The 22,777-nt window shown below is 39.9% G+C and overlaps 1 protein-coding gene across 2 annotated transcripts; it reads left to right on the forward strand.

Annotated features, from left to right (window-relative positions):
* The first annotated feature begins 588 nt into the window (after positions 1-588).
* On the forward strand, positions 589-5,580 carry LOC143709659 (uncharacterized). 2 transcript variants are annotated; one of them, XM_077200229.1, is made up of 3 exons: positions 589-672; positions 761-816; positions 901-5,580. In XM_077200229.1, exons 1-3 carry the CDS (start codon positions 659-661, stop codon positions 5,544-5,546), a joined length of 4,716 nt encoding a protein of 1,571 aa, XP_077056344.1. In that variant the 5' UTR covers positions 589-658; the 3' UTR covers positions 5,547-5,580. The 2 variants fall into 2 exon arrangements, with proteins under 2 accessions (XP_077056344.1, XP_077056345.1); XM_077200230.1 differs by having other exon boundaries at positions 933-5,580.
* The last annotated feature ends 17,197 nt before the right edge of the window (positions 5,581-22,777 follow it).

Raw genomic sequence — 22,777 nt, forward strand, 5'->3', positions numbered from 1 at the left:
TTGTGTGATTCTCTAGCCTGCAATATATTTCCAAGCAGTACATTATTTTTACTTCAAGTGAAAATAAACTTTCAAGGTCCTGTTTGAGAAGACCATGCTGCTGGATTGCCAATGAATGGAGTTTCAGTATTTTAGTATAAAGGGCAATATGTTAGAGAGAACAATATTGAAATGTTTTCTTTTCTCCCCCATCAACACACAATACAACTTTTGGGTACAAATGTGCATTTTGAAGCTGAAATAGGTGGACATTTTTCAGAGTGATCTAAGTTCCATGTTACCTGCAATGTGTGTGCAATCTCATGCACTAATGACTCTCAAAACATTACAATGTATAACATTAATTTGATTTCACATCTTAATTTTATTTTACAGGTAGCCACATAAATATGCTTTATGGTGCAGGCCTGATAGGATAAGTAATTGCTGGTATAGGATGAGACAGGTGATTATATTTAATTAGTTTTTGACAAATTTAAATATCCAATTAAGTGTCCGCAGGTGAACAGTATTTTATGTAATTGTAAATGTGAGCTGATTGGACAAATAGGCCTATAAAAACAAATACCTGATTTTGTAAGTATCCATAGAATTTTAGCTGTTTTGGTTTGGAGTAACAGACTCATTATTAACAGACTAGTATTATTTTGCTGTGGACATGGGGTGGACAAGGTTAGTTAAGTCTTTATTTGAAGTGTTTCTGATGTTTATATGTTGCAGGTGCAAAAGTTATTTATTTATTTCTTTTTTTTCTCCCTAGGGTCCCTATGCTATTGATTCTATTGATCTTCTGGAAACATGCATTTGGACAGAAAGGTGGGTATCATTTTAATGAATAAAATAGGACTTTTTGAAGATGTCACTTAACTTCTCTTTATTTGCTGTGTTTATGTTCTGTAGGTTGGAGTTCTCAAGATGTTCTGCCTCACCAGAAATGGCATGACCACAAGATCCCCACACCTCAGGGAGCTCGGTCTTCAGTGTTGGAGGCTCCAGTGACTGGAAGCATTCCTTTTGAAGAAGTGGCCTCTAATTTGCTTGCTGGGAAAAGCCTGAATGCCAGGAGGTCTCGTTTTCCCCTTTCACGTCAGTATGTAAAAGGTGGCATTTCCAGCAGCTATGCATCTATGTCTCATACCCAAAGTGCACCGAGTTCCTCTGTTTCTTCTTCCTTGGCCTTGCCTCAAAATCAGCACAGTTTATACAGCAGCCCATCGCTGCTCCAACTTCAGGGTTCTCTCAGTCCAAGTGTCCAGGATATAGCCAGCCAGTCTGGCTTTCAATTGGGAGAAACTTCTAGTCCACTGTCTGCTCACAGTAGCTCTTCCACTGGATCCTCAGCCGGTTCCCTAAGTGAGTTTACTTACATCTCTCAGGGCAGCTCTGGGCCACAATTGGCAAGCCATTCCAGTCAGCTTGTTTCTACAGATGGTGTAAGTGACTTGCTTCCACAGCCTCAAAGTACTGCAAGTCAGAATATCCCTGGGTCCTCTGTGTATACTAAACTTGCTGCTTCACCCCTAAGTGTTAGCCAGTCTACCAGTGGTCAGAGCTCTTACAGCCAGTATACATCAGACTCCCAGAGAAGGTTAGGCAATAAGCTGGCAGCTTCCCGTCAGTATGTGCCTACACTGGACAGTAGTTATGGCTCATCTTTCCAGCCTCAAGGTACCACTAGACAGTATGCTCCAACTTTTTCCTTTGGTGCAAAAGTGCCTGTGTCCAGTCGGTACTATCCAGCAGCTCTGAGTGGATCCTCTCAGTCTCTAAGCCAGTCACCTCAGAAGTGGCAGCCTTCAACCCCTCAATATCCTAGTAGGTTTGTTTCCCTCTCCTCTGCATCTGCTGATGGCTTCTCTCTCCAGCTTCAAGGTACGTCTAGCCAGTATGCCCCTGCTTCTTTGGATGAAAAAGTGCCAGTGTATAGTCAAGCTGCTCCAAGTGGATTTTCCTTGTCTATGAGCCAGCCATCTCAATTGAAGCCTTCCACTTCAAGGTGGTCCCAAGGTTTTCAGGCCTCTGGTACAGTGGCATCACAAGGTTCCCAGACATCTGGTACAGCGACATCACAGAGTAACTCTCCATCTCAAGGCTCTAAGTCTCCCAGTAGGTTCTCTACCCTTACCTCAGCAGCAAGTCCTAGCCAGTCTTTCTCCAATATGTATACATCCAGTTCCCTAAGTAGAGCTGGTGCTCAGCTGGCAGGATCCAGTCGTTATGTGCCCATGCTGACAGGAAGCACTTCTACTGATGGTTCATTTCTTCGGCTTCAAGGTACCTCTAGCCAGTATGCCCCTGCTTCTTTGGTTGCAAAAGTTCCTCCATATAAACCGGCTGCTCCAAGTGGATCCTCTTCTCTGAGCCAGCCGTCTCAATGGCAGCCTTCCACTTCTAGGTGGTCCCAAGGTTTTCAGGCCGCTGGTACAGTGGCATCACAGAGTAGCTCCCTGTCTCAAGGCTCCAAGTCTACCAGTAGGTTCTCTACCCTTACACCAGCAGCAAGTCCTGGCAAACCGTTCTCCACACGGGATGGAAGTGGCAGATATAGTGGTTTGTTCAGCCAGTCTCAAAGTGCCTCTAGCCAGTATGCCCCTGCTGCTTTTGATGCAAAAGTGCCAGTGTACAGTCAGGCTGCTCCAAGTGGGTTTTTCTTGTCTCCGAGCCAGCCGTCTCAATGGCAGCCTTCCACTTCTAGGTGGTCCCAAGGTTTTCAGGCCGCTGGTACAGTGGCATCACAGAGTAGGTCCCCATCTCAAGGCTCCAAGTCTACCAGTAGGCTCTCAACCCTTAACCCAGCAGCAAGACCTGGCCAATCTTTCTCCAATCTGTATACATCCAGCTCCATAAGTAGAGCTGGTGCTCAGCTGGCAGGATCTAGTCATTATCTGCCCATGCAGACAGGAAGCACTTCTACTGATGGTTCGTCTCTTCAGCTTCAAGGTACCTCTAGCCAGTATGCCCCTGCTTCTTTGGTTGCAAAAGTTCCTCCGTATAAACCGGCTGCTCCAAGTGGATCCTCGTCTCTGAGCCAACCGTCTCAATGGCAGCCTTCCACTTCTAGGTGGTCCCAAGGTTTTCAGGCCGCTGGTACAGTGGCATCACAGAGTAGCTCTCCATCTCAAGGCTCCAAGTCTACCAGTAGGTTCTCTACCCTTACACCAGCAGCAAGTCCTGGCAAACTTTTCTTCACACAGGATGGAAGTGGCAGATATAGTGGTTTGTTCAGCCAGTCTCAAAGTGCCTCTAGCCAGTATGCCCCTGCTACTTTGGATGTAAAAGTGCCAGTGTACAGTCAGGCTGCTCCAAGTGGGTTTTTCTTGTCTCCGAGCCAGCCGTCTCAATGGCAGCCTTCCACTTCTAGGTGGTCCCAAGGTTTTCAGGCCACTGGTACAGTGGCATCACAGAGTAGCTCCCCATCTCAAGGCTCCAAGTCTACCAGTAGGCTCTCAACCCTTAACCCAGCAGCAAGACCTGGCCAATCTTTCTCCAATCTGTATACATCCAGCTCCATAAGTAGAGCTGGTGCTCAGCTGGCAGGATCTAGTCATTATGTGCCCATGCAGACAGGAAGCACTTCTACTGATGGTTCATCTCTTCAGCTTCAAGGTACCTCTAGCCAGTATGCCCCTGCTTCTTTGGTTGCAAAAGTTCCTCCGTATAAACCGGCTGCTCCAAGTGGATCCTCGTCTCTGAGCCAACCGTCTCAATGGCAGCCTTCCACCAGGTGGTCCCAAGGTTTTCAGGCCTCTGGTACAGTGGCATCACAGAGTAGCTCTCCATCTCAAGGCTCCAAGTCTACCAGTAGGTTCTCTACCCTTACACCAGCAGCAAGTCCTGGCAAACTTTTCTTCACACAGGATGGAAGTGGCAGATATAGTGGTTTGTTCAGCCAGTCTCAAAGTGCCTCTAGCCAGTATGCCCCTGCTACTTTGGATGTAAAAGTGCCATTGTACAGTCAGGCTGCTCCAAGTGGGTTTTTCTTGTCTCCGAGCCAGCCGTCTCAATGGCAGCCTTCCACTTCTAGGTGGTCCCAAGGTTTTCAGGCCACTGGTACAGTGGCATCACAGAGTAGGTCCCCATCTCAAGGCTCCAAGTCTACCAGTAGGCTCTCAACCCTTACCCCAGCAGCAAGACCTGGCCAATCTTTCTCCAATCTGTATACATCCAGCTCCATAAGTAGAGCTGGTGCTCAGCTGGCAGGATCTAGTCATTATGTGCCCATGCAGACAGGAAGCACTTCTACTGATGGTTCATCTCTTCAGCTTCAAGGTACCTCTAGCCAGTATGCCCCTGCTTCTTTGGTTGCAAAAGTTCCTCCGTATAAACCGGCTGCTCCAAGTGGATCCTCGTCTCTGAGCCAACCGTCTCAATGGCAGCCTTCCACCAGGTGGTCCCAAGGTTTTCAGGCCTCTGGTACAGTGGCATCACAGAGTAGCTCTCCATCTCAAGGCTCCAAGTCTACCAGTAGGTTCTCTACCCTTACACCAGCAGCAAGTCCTGGCAAACTTTTCTTCACACAGGATGGAAGTGGCAGATATAGTGGTTTGTTCAGCCAGTCTCAAAGTGCCTCTAGCCAGTATGCCCCTGCTACTTTGGATGTAAAAGTGCCAGTGTACAGTCAGGCTGCTCCAAGCGGGTTTTTCTTGTCTCCGAGCCAGCCGTCTCAATGGCAGCCTTCCACTTCTAGGTGGTCCCAAGGTTTTCAGGCCGCTGGTACAGTGGCATCACAGAGTAGCTCCCCATCTCAAGGCTCCAAGTCTACCAGTAGGCTCTCTACCCTTACACCAGCAGCAAGTCCTGGCAAACCGTTCTCCACACAGGATGGAAGTGGCAGATATAGTGGTTTGTTCAGCCAGTCTCAAAGTACCTCTAGGCAGTATGCCCCTGCTTTTTTGGTTGCTAAAGTTCATCCGTATAAACTGGCTGCTCCAAGCAAATTCGCGTCTCATAGCCAACTGTCTCAATGGCAGCCTTCCACTTCAAGGTGGTCCCAAGGTTTTCAGGCCTCCGGTACAGTGGCATCACAGAGTAGCTCTTCATCTCAAGGCTCTAAGTCTCCCAGTAGGCTCTCTACCCTTATCTCAGCTGCAAGTCCTGGTGAATCTTTCTCCACACAGGCTGGAAGTGGCAGATATAGTGGCTTGTCCAGCCAGTCTCCAAGTGCCTCAAATCAATATAACCCTGGGTCTCCTGCATATGCCAAGCATGGTTTTTCATTCCTTGATTCTTCTAGACAATCTACCAGTGATCAGAGCTCTTTCCCTCAATTTTCCAGTGGTTCTTCCTTCATGGCAGCCCTGAGCCATCCTGTGGATTCTGTGGCCCAGAGTTCTATCTCTAATTCTTGGAGGACCTCAAGCCTCTCTGGTGTAGGACTCAGACCATCTATGCTCTCTAAGGCTGCTTCAGGCTCTATTAACCATAGACCAATCTCTCCTAGTCTGTTGGGTTCTGTTCAATACCCCACAGACTCCTCCACCTATGGCCAGAAACCTTCCCAGACCTCCTCTACTTCAGGACGATACCTTTCATCTGTCAAGGGCTAATGGGCTGGCTTGTATATTTCTGTACCTTGGACTAATGGCAAAAATCTGGTGTACTTTTTATAAATGTAACTTGAATCAATAAATTGTTAATAGGAATGTTGTTTCCTGTGGTATTTCTAACCCTTTTACATTGGGGTTTAAAACCAATCTCACTGCTGCAGATCAGGCTACATGCCTCATCTAAATGTTTCATTGTTTTCCCTGGGTCTCCATTTTCTTTGCATTTAAAGTGTGCCTATGTAATGGTTGGTTGATGCTGTAGCTGGTTTGTCCATCCAAATGTGAAGTGAATCTTTAAAGTTAGCAAAAAGAGAAGACCTAATTGGTGCTATTCCATCAAGTTGTTCCAAGCAGATGGTGGTATTGGGAACCAATAGTAAATAAAACTCATCAGTGGAAATGGCTGATTTGTCATGTGGGTTTAATGTTCGCTATGACTTATTAGTCTGCAAAATGTTTCCATCTTATTTTGCAGGAACTATTTCACACATCACAACCAAGTGAGTTTTATTTATTTGGCATTTCAATCACTTGTTTATTATGTAATGTGATTAACTAGTAATGGTTGCCTAACATACTGGGCAACATTTCTGCAACTAGTGTACACTAACCAAATATGTTCATTGCTTCAACTTGTATGTCCTGCCTTAAGTTAAACCAGGCTGCACAATTAATCATTCTGCTTTGAGTTATTTTAGTAAAAGTGACATGAAGGCCAAGTATGGTAACTCTCATACTCAGAATTTGTCTTTATTTATCCTGTTCCAAGTTAGTGCACACACTAGAATCATTGAGAAGTGAACATGCACACCAGGAGGGATTTAGAGGACAAATCTTTAGGACCGGGAGTCTTTAGGGTGATCAGGGAGACAGGTGGATTTTTCTGAGGAACAGGAATGTCAGCTTGCTCTGACCTTACCCTGTCTTTGCTCTGAGCATCTTTAGTGAGCCTCATTAAAGCCAAGAGAAGATTAAATGCGGTTTAATATTCCTCTGACAGAGAGACCAGGAGAGGGCAGTCAATCAGCAAATTAGAACCAACCCCTTTCTTTTTCCTTCTCGCTCTATTTTACTCCCTCACACCCATACAACATTTACCAGGTATTTATTGGCATATGAAAATGTGTATTGCCAAAGTGTCACAGTATAGCTGTATACATTAAGAAATGGTGCCAAAATATGTAAAGTACATTGTTTGGTTGTTGTTTGTGCATGCAGCCTTTTCAGCTATGTTTCTGAGTAAACAGATGTTTTGCATTATAGCTTTTGCTGTTGTGTATTTTAGATGTATTTACCATCTTGGATTATATTAAAATAATAGTTGTGTTATTACTTTGGCAGGCAAGTTCATATGGTCACTAGTCTCAGCTTTAGGCAGCTTTCCAACAGACTGCCAACAATCTGTTCACTAACCTAATCACTCGATTGTCAGGTTAATTACATCAGTTTTTAAAAAAAATATATTTTAAGTTTTATCTGCACTCTGTAAGAAGTAAACTACTGTAGATATCCACAAACAGGATTATAAATTGTACTTTGTTATTGTGTCATGTTTGTAAAATAATCTGTATTTATTACTTTTGGATGGACAGAAGTTCTGATTAAAAAGTCCAGACACATTCATACTTAGTGTATTCTGTTTTCTACAGCCTACAGCTGGATGTGAAACAACACCACAGTCTGTTATTGTGTTATCAACCTATATATATATATATATATATATATATATATATATATATATATATATATATAAATGCATACTTCTGTGGAGGGAATTAATTTTAAATGTGAACAGGTAATCCAGGTAGCCTTTTATTGACCTTTTTGGGTCAGACAGACCTTTCCTGTCTCTACTTTGGCAGTTGTTGGCCAGAATAAGCTGCAGCTGGGACCATTTATGCTGTTCTTTATTCTCTCTAGCCTTGCATAGCTAGTGGGAGCACCTGCATAAAAATCACTGTTCAAACACTCAACAGAAGAAATCACTGGGGCAGAACAGATCAATACTTCCATTTTCTTCTTGTTAAAGGAGGCACTAAAATGCATTTTATCTCCTCGCCGGAAATGCTTGGTCCCCTTTCATTATCTCAAATAACGGCAACAAATTCCACTCAAGGTGTACTGTCTCATTTTGATTGGATTACCTTGAAGCAATACGATTCAGTGTTTAGCTCCATGACCGCAGAGAGACTGGCAGCCCCTGGGCTTGACGGAGTAGAGTTGGATGACTAGAATGCGGTCAGATGATTTATAGATGTGGATCCATGTAGAGAGACATGTAATGAGCTCCGTAAACTCATCATCAGCAACAGCGACTTTGATCTGTAGAGGAAGTGAAGATATGACAATGGTGCACACAGTCTTTTCTTGACTATAATGATACCTGACTCCGTGAAGATCCTTTCATGTGTTAGACAGCACTGAGGTGAGAGGAAACGACTGTGAGTTTTGTTCCTCAATTTGTAGCATCATTTAGTTAGATGAGAGACAACCTTGGAGGTGTGTGTGTGTGTGTGTGTGTGTGTGTGTGTGTGTGTGTGTGTGTGTGTGTGTGTGTGTGTGTGAGAGAGAGTGTGTGAGAGTGTGAGAGTGTGTGAGAGTGTGTGAGAGTGTGTGAGAGAGAGAGCACACTGTGAATTGCTGAATGCATGTCCATGGTTTATTATATTCAAGGGAAAAATGGGACAGAACCCAACATCATTTCTCAAATTGAAGCTTATCGGCTCTTCAAATAATGGTTTTGATTATTGTCAATGTTCAAAGGACCTGATATATTACCTGTAATTTTTATAATAAAAGAGATTGTTCGGTTTTGGTGAAATATGAGTATTATATACAAAAGTCCAAAAAACAGCTATTGAAATGCAAATTGTTGAATTATGTTTACAATATAAAAATCACCTATGGAGTATAGTTACAGTTGATATTTGCAGTGGTCTTGTTTCCAGAAGTACTTCGCCCATTCATTTTCTCCACAGAAAAAAATAATAATAGTACAAACCAACAGGCTCTTGCTAACTTTTTCTTTTTGTCTAATATCATACACTTCTGCTTTAAATCAACGGTAACAATACCATAAAGCATTGCCAATATTTTGCATAACAACAGAGCAATTACAAAAAATAACTTAATTATATATAGCTATTTAAACGTGGTTGTGTGTGTGTTTAGAACTGTATATTTGTCATCTTATTTCCTGCTATATAAAATAAAACGTATGTATATTAGGCCCTATTTATTTATGTTACTAAGTAGCTGTGTATGTGATGGTGTAATGTAGCCTGCAGTGAGCCTGACAGTTTTGCTAAATAAACCTCTTTAGCATGATATAAGACCTGGTGATCCTGCCCGGTGTATTTTGCAATAATGACCATGATTGTACTTTATCTCTTACTATATGCACCGTAAGCTCTGTTGGTTTAATGCTGATAATCAAGGTTTTATTTAAAACCCTGGTCTTTTTTAATTTGTTTTATCGGTGGCCCCCAAAACACAGAGTAACCCCAGTGGAAACTCTCCTCTTTACATTTCAATCATCTTGTTGCTTTATTTTTTATTTTTTTGTCTGTGGATGATGCTGGAATTGCTTTTCAGATGAGAGATGGATTTTTCTCTAGTGTTAAAGCAACCTTTTAGCAGGAATCAAATTGGAAGTGGAGAAATTCACTGGAGAAAAAGAGCAAATAAAATAGAGCTTTGTTTTCTCTATGGTCTTTTAATAATATTCTCTCTCTTTCATTTTTTCCCACTGAATGGCGCCAGAGACTGTGCGGTAAAGTCCCTGTAGTACCACTACTGACCTGAAGAGAGCAGTAAAGTCCCTGTAGTACCACTGCTGACCTGAAGAGAGCAGTAGAGACACTACTCATGTTTTCCAGTAGACTCTTCACTCCACAAGAGACACTACTGGTTTTGCTTCATCACCCAGTTAGCACACATACGTAAGCCTATCATGTAATATATAGTATCATCTTTAACTCCTTAAATTTTGTTCATGATTTTTAGCAAGCTGTCCATGTCCAATTTACCAAGTAAAAGAGTGAAATTGATACAAAACATCGTTTGATTGAATGCATGGTCTTTTGAATTCATCAACAAAAGATAAAAGAATAGTTTTCTCCTCCCTTGATAAGCCTGTTTCTGTAATATTTACATGCGCTGCATCTCCCATTTACTGCTGTTCATGGTAGGTCAAAAACAACAATATTCTCTAATTATTTGTGTCTGATGATGTTGGCCCGTCTTGACTGTATTTTCCACAACTTATAAAGATCTTAAAGCAAGAGACCTTGTCTCATGTAATCAGACTTCACAATCTTTCTAACATGAAAGAAAGTCCTTTGTAAGTCCTTGAAACTTTACGACGCTCGCAGTCTTCAAAGCAACATTCCCCTTCCTTGTTCTAATGCAAATAAATCCACTTGATTTCTACTGAAATCTCTCAGACAACATCATTGAGTTAAAAGCAAACTAATGTACCTTGCTTTCAAGAGTGACCCCTCTTCATAATGTATAAGATGTGCTAGGTGCACTGTGCACTTTGTCAATGAGATTTCAACTAACGTAAAAGTGTAGCATACTGTGCTCTGAAAAACTTATGTAGCATACATTTTTTTGGAACAAATATTCTTTTATAGAGGGTCTCCTGGTTTAAGTCTGATTCTATTGAAGGCACTTTGGCATTAAACGGATAGTTCTTAGAATCTGAATCTGGTTCAGACTTAAATCAGGAGACCCCATATAAGAACATTTGTTCTAATATGTATTGAAAATTTTAAGACTGATTCTGTTGAAGGCACTTTGGCATTACAGGGATAGTTCACCCAGTTCGGAAGCTAGTTATTTTACTTTATAAAGTTTTAATAATGGATATTTTTCTTAAACAAACGCATCGCTTCGCTTCAGAAGGCCTTTATTAACCCCTCCCCCCTTTTTGAACTTCAAAACAGAAACATTTACTGCCATTATAAAGCTTGGAAGAGCCAGGTCATTTTTTAATATGACTCCGATTGTATTCTTCTGAAGGAAGAATGTCATATACATCTAGGATGTCTTGAGGGTGAGTAGGCTAAATCATGGGCTAATTTTCATTTTTGGGTGAACTATCACTTTAAATAAAAACATAGTTGGACAATAGCACACATCAGTCTTAAAGGAGAACTCCGGGCAATTTTTAAGTTAATCTTGATTGTTAGACCTTTGTGAGTACTGACTATAGAAAAAAAAACGAACCGGATTGGTGCTTGCTACGCGGAGCTGCGACCGCGAATGCCCAGAGCTCCCACCCAGCTAAAACGGCAGCTATGGGGGCATCGACATAAAGAGCGTTTTTGAACCTCTTAACAGACACAAAATGCAATTAAAATGTCTGTCCAACATGAACAGGGACCCTACATGTGAACAATATGCGTTTAGCAACTTAGCCATTGTTTCAACTCACCTAAATAGTCTTTTAGACGGCAAGCTGTAGTCTCGCGCTGCAGTCCCGTGCTGTAGCCGGAAAAGGTAAACAATGTCCAGGTGGGAGGAGCGTTGATCATGTGCGACGAGTTATGATCAGAGTTGCTTACAAGTGAAGAAGATATGGTTCGTGTTTGTGCCTTTCCGAATTGTGACAACAGAATGCGAAAATATAAGAGCTTATATTTTCATCGTCTTCCTTTCCATGACCTCGAGATTCTGCAGTTTTTGGCTAGTTGTATTTCAACTTGATGTGCAAATTCCCGTAGAAGTACTACGCGCTAAAGATTACCGCATTTGCAGTGAACACTTTGACAAGGATGACTACACACACTCAACACAGCGGGGCCGTTTGAAGAAAAATGCCATTCCATGTACGAAGACTCGTCGCACATGATCAACGCTCCTCCCACCTGGACATTGTTTACCTTTTCCGGCTACAGCACGGGACCGCAGCGCGAGACTACAGCTTGCCGTCTAAAAGACTATTTAGGTGAGTTGAAACAATGGCTAAGTTGCTAAACGCATCTTGTTCACATGTAGGGTCCCTGTTCATGTTGGACAGACATTTTAATTGCATTTTGTGTCTGTTAAGAGGCTCAAAAACGCTCTTTATGTCGATGCCCCCATAACTGCCGTTTTAGCTGGGTGGGAGCTCTGGGCATTCGCGGTCGCAGCTCCGCGTAGCAAGCACCAATCCGGTTCATTTTTTTTTCTATAGTCAGTACTCACAAAGCTCTAACGATCAAGATTAACTTAAAAATTGCCCGGAGTTCTCCTTTAATAACTGCATTAATGTTTGGTAATATAGTGAAAATGGGAGGTAAATTTAGCTGTGTAATATGGTACAATATGAAATGGGAGTGGCTAAAGGGAATAGTAGACATAACGTGCAGTGAGTAGATTTCAGGAGATTGGAGGATGTATAACAGTAAACAAAAAGACGTACAATGAACTTAGTGAGACTACGATTAATAAAAACTGAGAACATAATTATTTGAAAACATTCTGCTTCTCTGGTGCTTCTAATAAGCTGGTGTGAAAGTCATATATTGGAAGCGTACTGTTGGTGTGAAAACAGTGAGACGGTGCCTCTTTCGCAAGGCTTTCCCTGCCCGGGGTGTGTTTGTTTCTCAATGTGTTCATTTCTCTGTTTGAACATTTAAATGTTTTAATCTGTATGTAATTAGCAGCAGGGTAGTACTACTAAAATAATGCATCCATCAATCCAAGACTGTCATTCAAACATTTGAAGATTTTCTTGACAAAATGTCCCTTTGTAGTTGCAGATTACAGTTATTCATTTCGTTGCATTTTATTTCTGCCTCCTTACATTCAATATATAATATACTCCTTGCATATTTGGAGTAATTGCTGCTGAAAACAGCTTATTTTAAATTGTAATAATATTTTACTATATTATTGTTTTTACTGTATTTTTGAACAAGGAAATGCAGCTTTGATGAACATAAGAAACTTATTCATATATTATATTTAAAAATCTTGCCAACCCATACTTTCACATTTTATCTTTTATAATGCAATTATTTTTATCTGTTAGCGGCATGAATATTCTTTTTTAAAATCTCATTTTAATGTTTCACAGAAGAAAGAAAAACATATGGGTTTGGAACAGCATGGAACGGTAAATAATGTCAGAATTGTAATTTCTGATTGATGGCGAAATTAATTTTGAGGCTGATATTTGCTGTTTAATGTATCTTCCCATCTTAATGAGTCGGGCATTTTTAGTGCATTTTTCCTGAGAGCTTTACCTCATCTTGTTTTTCCAGTGCACATCATGAGTTTGCACGCTGTGGCAGTACAGCAACATGTAAATGAATATAAAATAAGCATAGATCGTGCTCTCCCATTCCCAGTGGGATTTCACCACACACCTTTGGTGTGCAGACTGAGAATTCAAAGATTTCCAGAGGAGGGTCCGCGTCCCCTCCACACTGGAGATTCCTGTACGCCTTGTATAATACATGAGGAGCCGGCTGGAGAAGAGTGATGGAGAGCACAATGATGTCAACGTGAGAGTTGGGGAATTTCACACTAGGCCTGGAAGGAATGTTTAGCTACAAACAAATCAATTAATGTTCTGTTCCCATGCACTTCCTGTAGAAGTCTTTTTGAAACATCTTCTCCTTGAACTTACGTGCTCCCAGCGGGGAAGGTGGGTGGACGACAGGGCTACGGGTGCAATGGACCATGGAGATGCAAAAATGCTTCAAAGAAGCATGTTGTTCAGAATGCAGAGTCAAGATCTTAGGAATGCTGTGGAGGCGAAAAATCCTTTTCAATCTGTTTTAGCCTTTTCTGTCCAGACAGTATTTCTTGTGCAAGAGAGAAGATGTCCTAGATATGTCAGGTATTGAATGTGTTGATTAGCAGAACTCATTAATAGTGGCTTTATTAACGGTTTCCCTTCTTGAACACTCACACTGAGGTGAATTAATTAAACAGCTGCACCACTTTAAAACTTGGTAATTCAGTGCGAGAAAAAAACCCCCTGCTTTTTCACCACAAGTTATTCCGTTTATAAAGGGACAGTTCACCTAAAAATTAATTTAAAAAAATCATTTCAATCAAAAATGAAAACTCATTTACTCACCCTCATATCATGTATCATGTAACTTGTATGACTTTCTTTCTTCTGCAAAACAGATATTTGGAAAAATGTCTCAGGGCCTTATCACACACCCAGCGCAATGCGGCGCCAGGCGCGACGCAAGTGTTTTTTGGTAGTTTCAGCCTGACGCAGTTATCATTTTCACGTCCTGCGCCATGTTGTTTAAATAGCAAATAGCCATGGGGTGCTGGTCTGAAACCGAGGTGTGTTCAGGCGCATTGTTAGCGCGTTGCTATTTTGAGGCAACTGAAATAGGCTGTGCCATTGACCAACAAAAACCTGGTCTAAAGTCAATATATTTTTGTTATTTAAAGAGCGTGTTAGTAATGTGTGCCTAAAAGGCTGGTCCACAACGCGTGTACACTCTACTTATTACACACACAAGGATGCCCAGCAGCACACAAACATGCAAAATATTAAAAATAAGAGGATTACAATGCAAAAGATTACTATTGTGTACAAAAAGATATGGTGGAATCTGGCTTGTCCCGTAGATGGTCTGTTTGCGTGCTTCAACCTCACGCACAAGCTGACCCGTTTCCTTGCTAGAGAAGCCTTCAGTCTTTCCACTTGCAAATTCTGTCAGCGAATCCACCATGGCGTGAGCGCTACTGGCTTTTAAAGGGAATGGGATATGAGACTCTGATTACTCATTAAAGGGGTGGTTCAGGATTTTGGATATCGGACCTCATTTCCAAGTTAGCCTGGGTGTAATTCATCAGTGGAGACAGTTTTCAAAAAATTTCTTTCAGTCCTTCCAGTTGCATAGTTCGCCGGTGCTAGGCTAGCGCGAGTCAACGGTATCTGCTAGCCTGCCATTATAAAAGTTTTACCCACTCCACAGTACACCAAAAGCAAATAAATTTGAATGCCAGATTATCGATGTAATTTTCTGTTGAGAGAATAATGTTAGAAATCAAACTACCCTTTCATTGCATTGCAATAGTTATACTTTGTTCCCTGTATTTATTAGCACAGTCAGAGCAGCGGCGGAGTGATATTAAGTTACTCAGGCAACCGAGAGAGCCGGTCCACATGACAATCATGCAAGTGTATTTACCTACCGCTGTATTTACAATTTCGAAATGCACAACAAATCACCATGTTGCCAATTCCTTCGTTTACAATCTAATGTTTCAATATCGTTGTTCAAGGCTACTACTAGCTAGCTAGACGCCCCGACTGTAGTGCACTTCTGTTCTGTGTTTTCTTTTCGGCGCAGTACTACTAACCGGAGCAACGTAAAATTCCGCCGCTGCTGAGAAACTAGTTCCTGTAAATGTAATGCGTCATTGAGATGCAAGAGTAGTTTGATTTCTAACATTAATCTCTCAACAGACATCTACATCGATAGTCTGGCGTTATATTTTATTTGCTTTTGGTGTACTGTGGAGTGGGTAAAACTGTTTTTATTGGCAGGCTAGCAGATACAGTTGACTCGCGCTAGCCTAGCACCAAGTATCTAGTACCTAGCACTTAGCACTAGTATTTGCTAGTGATTCCTGGCAGATACTGTCTCCACTGATAAATAACACCCAGGCGAACTTGGAAATGTGGTCCGATGTCCAAAATCCTGAACCACCCCTTTAAGAGAATAGGCACAACCCTTTTAGACCATGTGCTGAGCGCCGACCATTTTTCCCATCGTTAAACTAGCAAAAGTGGATTCGGAGTTTTTATTGTTCATCAGCTGAAAAAAAAATGTTAAAGTGATTCCAACAACATAGTTGGTATGTTCAGTTATCATTAAACCTGAGGTGTGGACTCTGCTATTCTTTTTAATTTAGAGCGATTTTTAAAACTATATCTTTATCGTTATAGTTATTGTCCTTGTTGTGGACGGGCTTTAAATTATGACCGAATTTTTCTTTCCAACTATCTCTTTAAGTGCTAAAACTATACACAGACAGCTCATGCAAATTAATATCATGGGGCATGATTCATTCTTAGCAAATTTCCCAATCAATGTATAATCGTGACAGACAGGGCTACCTGCAGGACCCACTGTAAAGATGTTTAATTATGGTGCTGTCAGTCTCCTCCTCAGAACTGACTACAGATCTGCATTCAAATTAGCAGAGTGATTAAAAGCAGGTGAAATGGCAGCACATTCTTGAGACGGCATGGCATGAGCTTTGAAAAAGTGAGCTGAGCTCCACTTCTTTTACCACTTCATGCCATTCTGCTCTACCTCAGAGAAACCCTGAGAACTTGTCTCCTGACTTTTTATCCTCATTTGAAGTTCAGCAGCTACTAAATCCAAAAGTGTGAACCTTGCTTGAATCATATTTGCAGGGGAAAGCCATTGTTGGCATTGTTACTAAGGTGAAAAGTGAATAAAAATGTGGCTTTTTATAGAAAGGAGGAGTTGAAAAGGAATTATTTTCATACACAATGAAATCTAATCTCTTTGGCTCTCCGTAGAAAAGTTTTCCAGTGCCCTCTGACACGCATTATTTTGTTTCAGCCCTCAGCCTTTTTAGATTTTTATTCAGAAATCATTATTAGGATTTAATTACTGCGTATGCTGCAAGTAGAAGCAACTGTGGCATCTCTGTGGATCCCCGCTGCTTCTCCTGCTGTTTCTGGTGCTCGCATTATTTGAGGGGCTTGTTATCAATGTTACTTTACAGCGAGAGATTTCAGGATAATAATAATTGGGCGCTCGCTATGTTCTAGAACCAAGCGAGCAGTCTTGATGTCCACTTATTTATTTCTAATTAAACATCATGGCTGATTTAGGATAGAAATAAGTAGACTTCTGTTGAAAAGTTTGGGGTCTGTAATTATTTTTATTGTTTTTGAAAGAAGTCGCTTATAGGGTTGCATTTATTTGATCAAAAATACAGTAAAGACTGTAATATTCTAAAAATGGTATTACAATTGAAAAAAAAAACTTTTCTATTTTAATATCTTTTAAAATGTAACTTATTCCTGTGATGCAAAGCTGAATTTTCAGCATCATTACTCCAGTCTTCAGTGTCAGAAATCATTACAATGTGCCGATTTGCTGCTCAAGAAACATTTCTTATTCTTATCAACGATGAAAACAGTGCTGGTTAATATTTTGAGGAAACTGTCATACAGGACTTTTCCTGTCTCTTTAAATAGAATAGAAAGTTCAAAAGAACAGCATGCATTTGAAATAGAAATAATTTGTATCATTATAAAGTTTTTTATTCCCTCCTTTCATCAGTTTAATGCTGAATAAAAATATCAAAAAAATGTTTTAAATACTGACCCCAAAGTTTTGAACGGTAGTGGATGTATGCAATTAACACATAATAAAAATAACAATACAGCGTGCTAATAACCATAAAATACATAAACTGGGCGGAATATTGTTATTTTTATTTTATTTAACTGTATATATTGATCCTTTTCGGCAGGTGTGTAGGAACTATATAAAGAAAATAAGGGTGGGACAAATTATAAATCTTGACAGCCTCTCATCACACACATTTACAACACATAGTTCCCATTTTAAAGCTAAAAAAACCATCTGAATATAAAGGTTCTTTTTTTGTCAAAGATGTTGTTTCTTCTCTTGTCTTCTCACCACAGGAAGTTTACTTTCTGTCAGGAGCTCAGCACTCAAGCTGTGCCAGGCACGACTTTGGTCATGAATATTGATCACACTGTGACGTTTGCAGGATTTGCTGAACAACAGATATTGGTAGGTGAGTACTAGTCATGGGATTACCATTTACCGCTTGCTTGTTTGTTTTATGGAGTCAGCTATATATTTTTCCTCAACCTTGTGACCGAGCAAAATAAAAAATAAAAATATTTTCTCCAAAAAGTGTGTGGGGAGAGAGTTTGGACATTTCTAAAAATGCTTACTCAATGAATGATACATGCAGTGCTTCCTCAGAATATGGACTAAATTGTTATGTATTTTTACAGTCAGGGGAGCTTATAAAGACTTCAGTGGCACGTAAGTTGGAAGCTCACTTGGTTTTGAGAGCTACTGTATTCAATGTGATGCATGTTATTTGTGTCCTATTGGTTTCCCCTGAAAGGCACATGACATCATAAATCCCATTGAGTTTAACAGGCTCAGTGTAGTAATGGTTTCATTTTTGACTCTAAGCTGTCTTACAATAACACTTCGCTTATATGAATTGAGAGCAGTGCTGCAGTATGGAGATAAGACATAACCATAGATTTTTCTTTTGACATTGGAATATGGGAGCACAATGCTTTCTTGGATGCTAGGGACAGCTAATTGACTCATATACAGCATAGACTGTCTCCAGAAGACATGTCTTGCACAGTTGTAAAGCCATAGAATGTCTCAGGTTATTCAAATGAAAGGTACCAAAATGCATATGGAGTGTTTTAGTATGAACTGCCTCAAATGTATTTTGTTCTTCATTTTGTGTGGAAATAACATTTGAATTTGTTGGACTCTTTTGCATTTAATACGCACAATTAAATCATATTTTGACATTTGACAAAATTACAGCTTAATTGGAAATATAGACATCACGCACACACACACACACACACACACACACACACACACACACACACACACACACACACACACACACACACACACACACACACACACACACACACACACACACACACACACAAACACACAAACACACACACACACACACACACACACACACACACACACACACACACACACACACACACACACACACACACACACACACAAACACACACACACACACACGCATGCACACACAGTGACGTTCAGCAATCATGATTTTAAAATGTAGCCTAATAATTTATATGTTTCTGGTTGATTTTCATATTTAAAAATTGAAAGTTGGGGACAGGGGTAAAACATATACCTTATATAATTTTAAAAGTCTGAAAGTATCAAAAAATAAATGAAGGCATTGGAATAAAAAAGGTTCCAAGATAAAACAAAAAAGCTGTTAGTTTTTATAAAAATCAACTTTTGGGATATAAAAGTGCTTGTAGTTTTTGAGGAACGGCTTTGCGTGTCTTGAGTGGGATCAAGCCTGGTTAACTGGTACAACGAGATGAAAAACGGTCTGTGATCTAATAGACTCTTTAAGTCAAAGTGCTCAGTTTCAGCTCTTAAGTCCAAAGGCCATTTCCCTTATTATATGTTTCATTATAGTTTTTAACTAAGCTTATCATCGCAGTAATAGGGATTCTGTCCACATGGTTATCAATGGGAGATCTAATAATTGGAAAACTAGGATAGCTGTTTGGAACTGTTCATTAGATTAGATCTTATTATTATCTTACAGACCATTAAATTGATGATGTCATATTGTCAGGAAAAGGAATATGATCAGCAGTGGGCTGATGTTCACACTTATGTTCATAATTAAGTGGATGAGATAGTTGACATATATTTAAGTGTGGAACTGTATGAAGCAAGACATTCCAGAGGGTTTAATGGCAGAAATGTGACACATGTGAGTAAATAAAACTACTCAAGAAAACTCTGTCAACTTTTACATGGAAAATGTACAAATGGTTTATCTAGGATGACTAAAATGCATTTTTTTGTCTCTGCAGATCTCAGTGTGGAAACGCATGTGGAATATATTCCCTTCATGAAGAAGCCTGCAAAGCAACCATACGAGGAACAGACACGTGATAGGTCAGTTAAATAAATCACTGAGGCAGAAAGACTGGCAATATCACCCTCATTAATCTGAATTCTCTTGGAAATTTGTCTTTGGGTCTTCACAGTTGGAATAATATACACATACGATCTATAACGCATAAAAACATTTATCTGTAAGAAGCATCAAACCTCCAATGATGTGAATAGAAAACAAATGCATGGTAACCCAGAACCATAGGGATTAAAAAAGAAAACATAGTCAAGTCAAGTCAAGTCACCTTTATTTATATAGCGCTTTTACAATACAAATTGTTTCAAAGCAGCTTTACAGAGATAACAGGAAAGTAAAGTTGTAATAGCATTGTTAAATTCAAAATTAAATGTCAAATGTCCCCAACTAAGCAAGCCAAAAGCCAATGGCGAATAAAGGCGAAAAAAATGGTGACAGTGGCAAGGAACCAAAACTCCATCAGGTGACAGAATGGAGAAAAAAAACCTTGGGAGAACCCAGGCTCAGTCGGGGGGCCAGTCCTCCTTTGGCCAACAAACCAACAGTGTATGATTATGATTTAGGCGGCATAATAGGTCAGAAGTCAGATTGGATCAGAACTTTCACAATATTTATCCAGTTCATCTGGTTGGGGGTCGGAGTCATCACGCCGGTATGGAGATGAGTTGGTTAAGGTGTCCATGAGGCCTTCACAGTGTTGATGAGGCTGGCACTTCAGGGATGCGTTGTCGTCGTGTCCATGTGATGGTCCTTCATCAGATCTGGATATGGCCTGGACCCGGCGGACTGCGGTAAACCTCGGGATAAACAGAGAGACTAATATTAGCGTAGACGCCATCCTTCTTATGATGTACAAAGTACATCTGGATTTATGGGAAGTGTTCCCGGTTCCGGCTGATCTAAACTATGCAGCCAAACATTGAATTATAGCAATCTATAATATGTTATGTGAATGCTAGGTCAAAGAGTTGTGTTTTTAGTCTAGCTTTGAACTGACAGACTGTGTCGCTTCCCGGACAATGTTAGGAAGATTGTTCCAAAGTTTTGGTGCTAAATAGGAAAAGGATCTACCGCCAGCAGTTGATTTTGATATTCTAGGTATTATCAACTGGCCAGAATTTTGAGATCGCAATAGACGTGAAGGACTATAATGGGTTAAGAGCTCGCTCAAGTACTGCGGAGCTAAACCATTTAGTGCTTTGTAAATAATCAGCAATATTTTAAAATGTATACAATGTTTAATAGGGAGCCAATGCAGTGTTGACAGTACCGGGCTAATATGGTCATACTTCCTGGTTCTGGTAAGAACTCTAGCGGCTGCGTTTGGGACCAGCTGTAGTTTGTTTATTAAGCGTGCAGGGCAACCACCCAGTAGAGAATTACAATAATCTAGCCTTGAGGTCATGAAAGCATGAACTAATTGTTCCGCTTTTTTCAATGAGAGTATATGATGTAATTTAGATATATTTTTAAGATGGAAAAATGCGCTTTTACAGATACTAGACACGTGACTTTCAAATGAGAGATTGGTATCAAAGAGCACACCCAGGTTCCTAACTGACGACGAAGACTTGACACAGCAGCCATCAAGTGTTAAACAGTATTCTAGGTTATTGCGTGTGTAAGTTTTTTGTCCAATAATTAGAATCTCTGTTTTTTCAGAATTTAGTAGAAGGAACATATAAAGTTATTCCAAACTTATTTTTTGTGTGTTTTCTAGGCAAAGGTATGGAAGCTTGTTTCCACCATGGAATCAAATACTAAAAAAGGTAATTGCTACTTTTTATCTCTCAATGACTTTATTTCTACAAGGACCAAATTGTAATGGCAAGGCAACCGGGTCAGAGTATGAGTAATTACCTTTTTTATTTTATATTCCATGGCAGAAACCAACTGCTATACAAAGGCACTTTGTTCTCTGTTCAGAGATGTTTAAAAATATGACAAATGTCATCAGATGCAAAGAGCATCGAGTTGTGTATTGGTTAATTTCTACACCAAGCAAGTCAAAATTACAGCACATATAATTCAAAAGGCAGGTATAGGCCCAAATTTAGATTGACTAATGGAAAGATGGTACATCAGTGCTTTCTAGACACTTGAGGTTTTTTCTTTTACCTTCCTCTGGAGATCTGGTGACTGAAAGAGACAAACAAGCAAGAGCAAAGTGTTTCTCCATATTCCTAAATATATTTGTACTTTTTCACCGGATCAGCACTAATGCAGGGACTTTTGCGAAAGCCAAACGTCAACAGTTTTTTTTTTTTATCTTGCCTTCTAATTGCATTTTGTCCCAAAACTCTACATATAAATTGATAGCAGAAAGGTTTTTGCAGAGCGGGAAAGGAAGCAATTGAGAAAAAAAAGCTTAAATATTTATAAAGTACTCCAGAACTTTATCAAAGTTTTTGAGAGGGATTAGCCTAAAAGTTTTTAGATTGTATCTTATTATGTCTTAACCCATATCGCAATTAATTCATAATATTATCCAATAAATGATTCACCATATTAGATTTTTCTGTCAACGGAAGTGGTTGCAAAAGAAACACTGGAAACTTTGTGAACTCAAGGCAGAAAAAATCAATAGAATTATTAATTCAATTTTGGAGGTCATTTCCAAAATCCCTCAATGTGCAAAAAAAAAAAAAAAAAACTTGTGTGACTTTGCCTCAGCAGTGGATGTGATTGGTTATCTGGACTAACCAGTGGACCAGTTTCATTGCACAGCATCTTAAATGTTGATTTGATCATTCTGAAATGTCTGAGCCAAAGTCTTTCATCAAAATGGTTAGTTATAATTCCCTCCCAGAGGCGTCTCACATGATTGTGTTCCCAAACCAGCATCCAAACATAAGATAACATGACAGAGTTTATTCCATTTCGTCTGCATGCTCTGAGACACAAATCATTTATGATGTTTGAAAAAAGAGCCACAGTGGCTTCCACTGATGGCAGCAACTTCCATTTTATTGCAGATATTTTGTGTGAATTTCTTAGGAAGTGGCGATTTTATTCTCTTGAACACTTGGGATGGAAACGCTGCTTTATTGGGCATGAAACAAAAAACAAAGCAGTTTTAGATAAGGATAAAGTCATTAAATTGCAATACAATATTATGAAGACAACATTTTTTCTTCATAATAATAAGACCAGGATTATGTATTCATAAAGTAAATAGGGTCATGTTGACTAGTGATGTATTAGTATTATGTATTAGATGTATAGTGATGTATTTCTTTGTTAAACTCAAGTAAAACTTTCCATTCACAGCAGTATAAAGGTGAATCCTGGCCTGAAAAGTAAACACTGGACTTCAAAAAGAAAATGTCTCATGGGGTTTGAGAGAATGTTTGATGTTTATTTTTGTTTGTTTTGTTTTTTACTCTGGTAAATTCATTAAAATTTCATGCATATTTAAATCTTCCAGCATTTACATTCTTGGCTCAAACCTACAGTTTACAGAGGCACAATTCTGAGACTTGACTACCAAATTTAAAGAGATGCTAAATCTCTCATTAATTATTAATCAAAATGTATTTATT

This window comes from Siphateles boraxobius, unplaced genomic scaffold, assembly GCF_051911475.1.
Source record: "Siphateles boraxobius isolate OS27281-9 unplaced genomic scaffold, OSU_SipBor_1 46, whole genome shotgun sequence".
In the NCBI taxonomy this organism is placed as follows: Eukaryota; Metazoa; Chordata; class Actinopteri; order Cypriniformes; family Leuciscidae; genus Siphateles; species Siphateles boraxobius.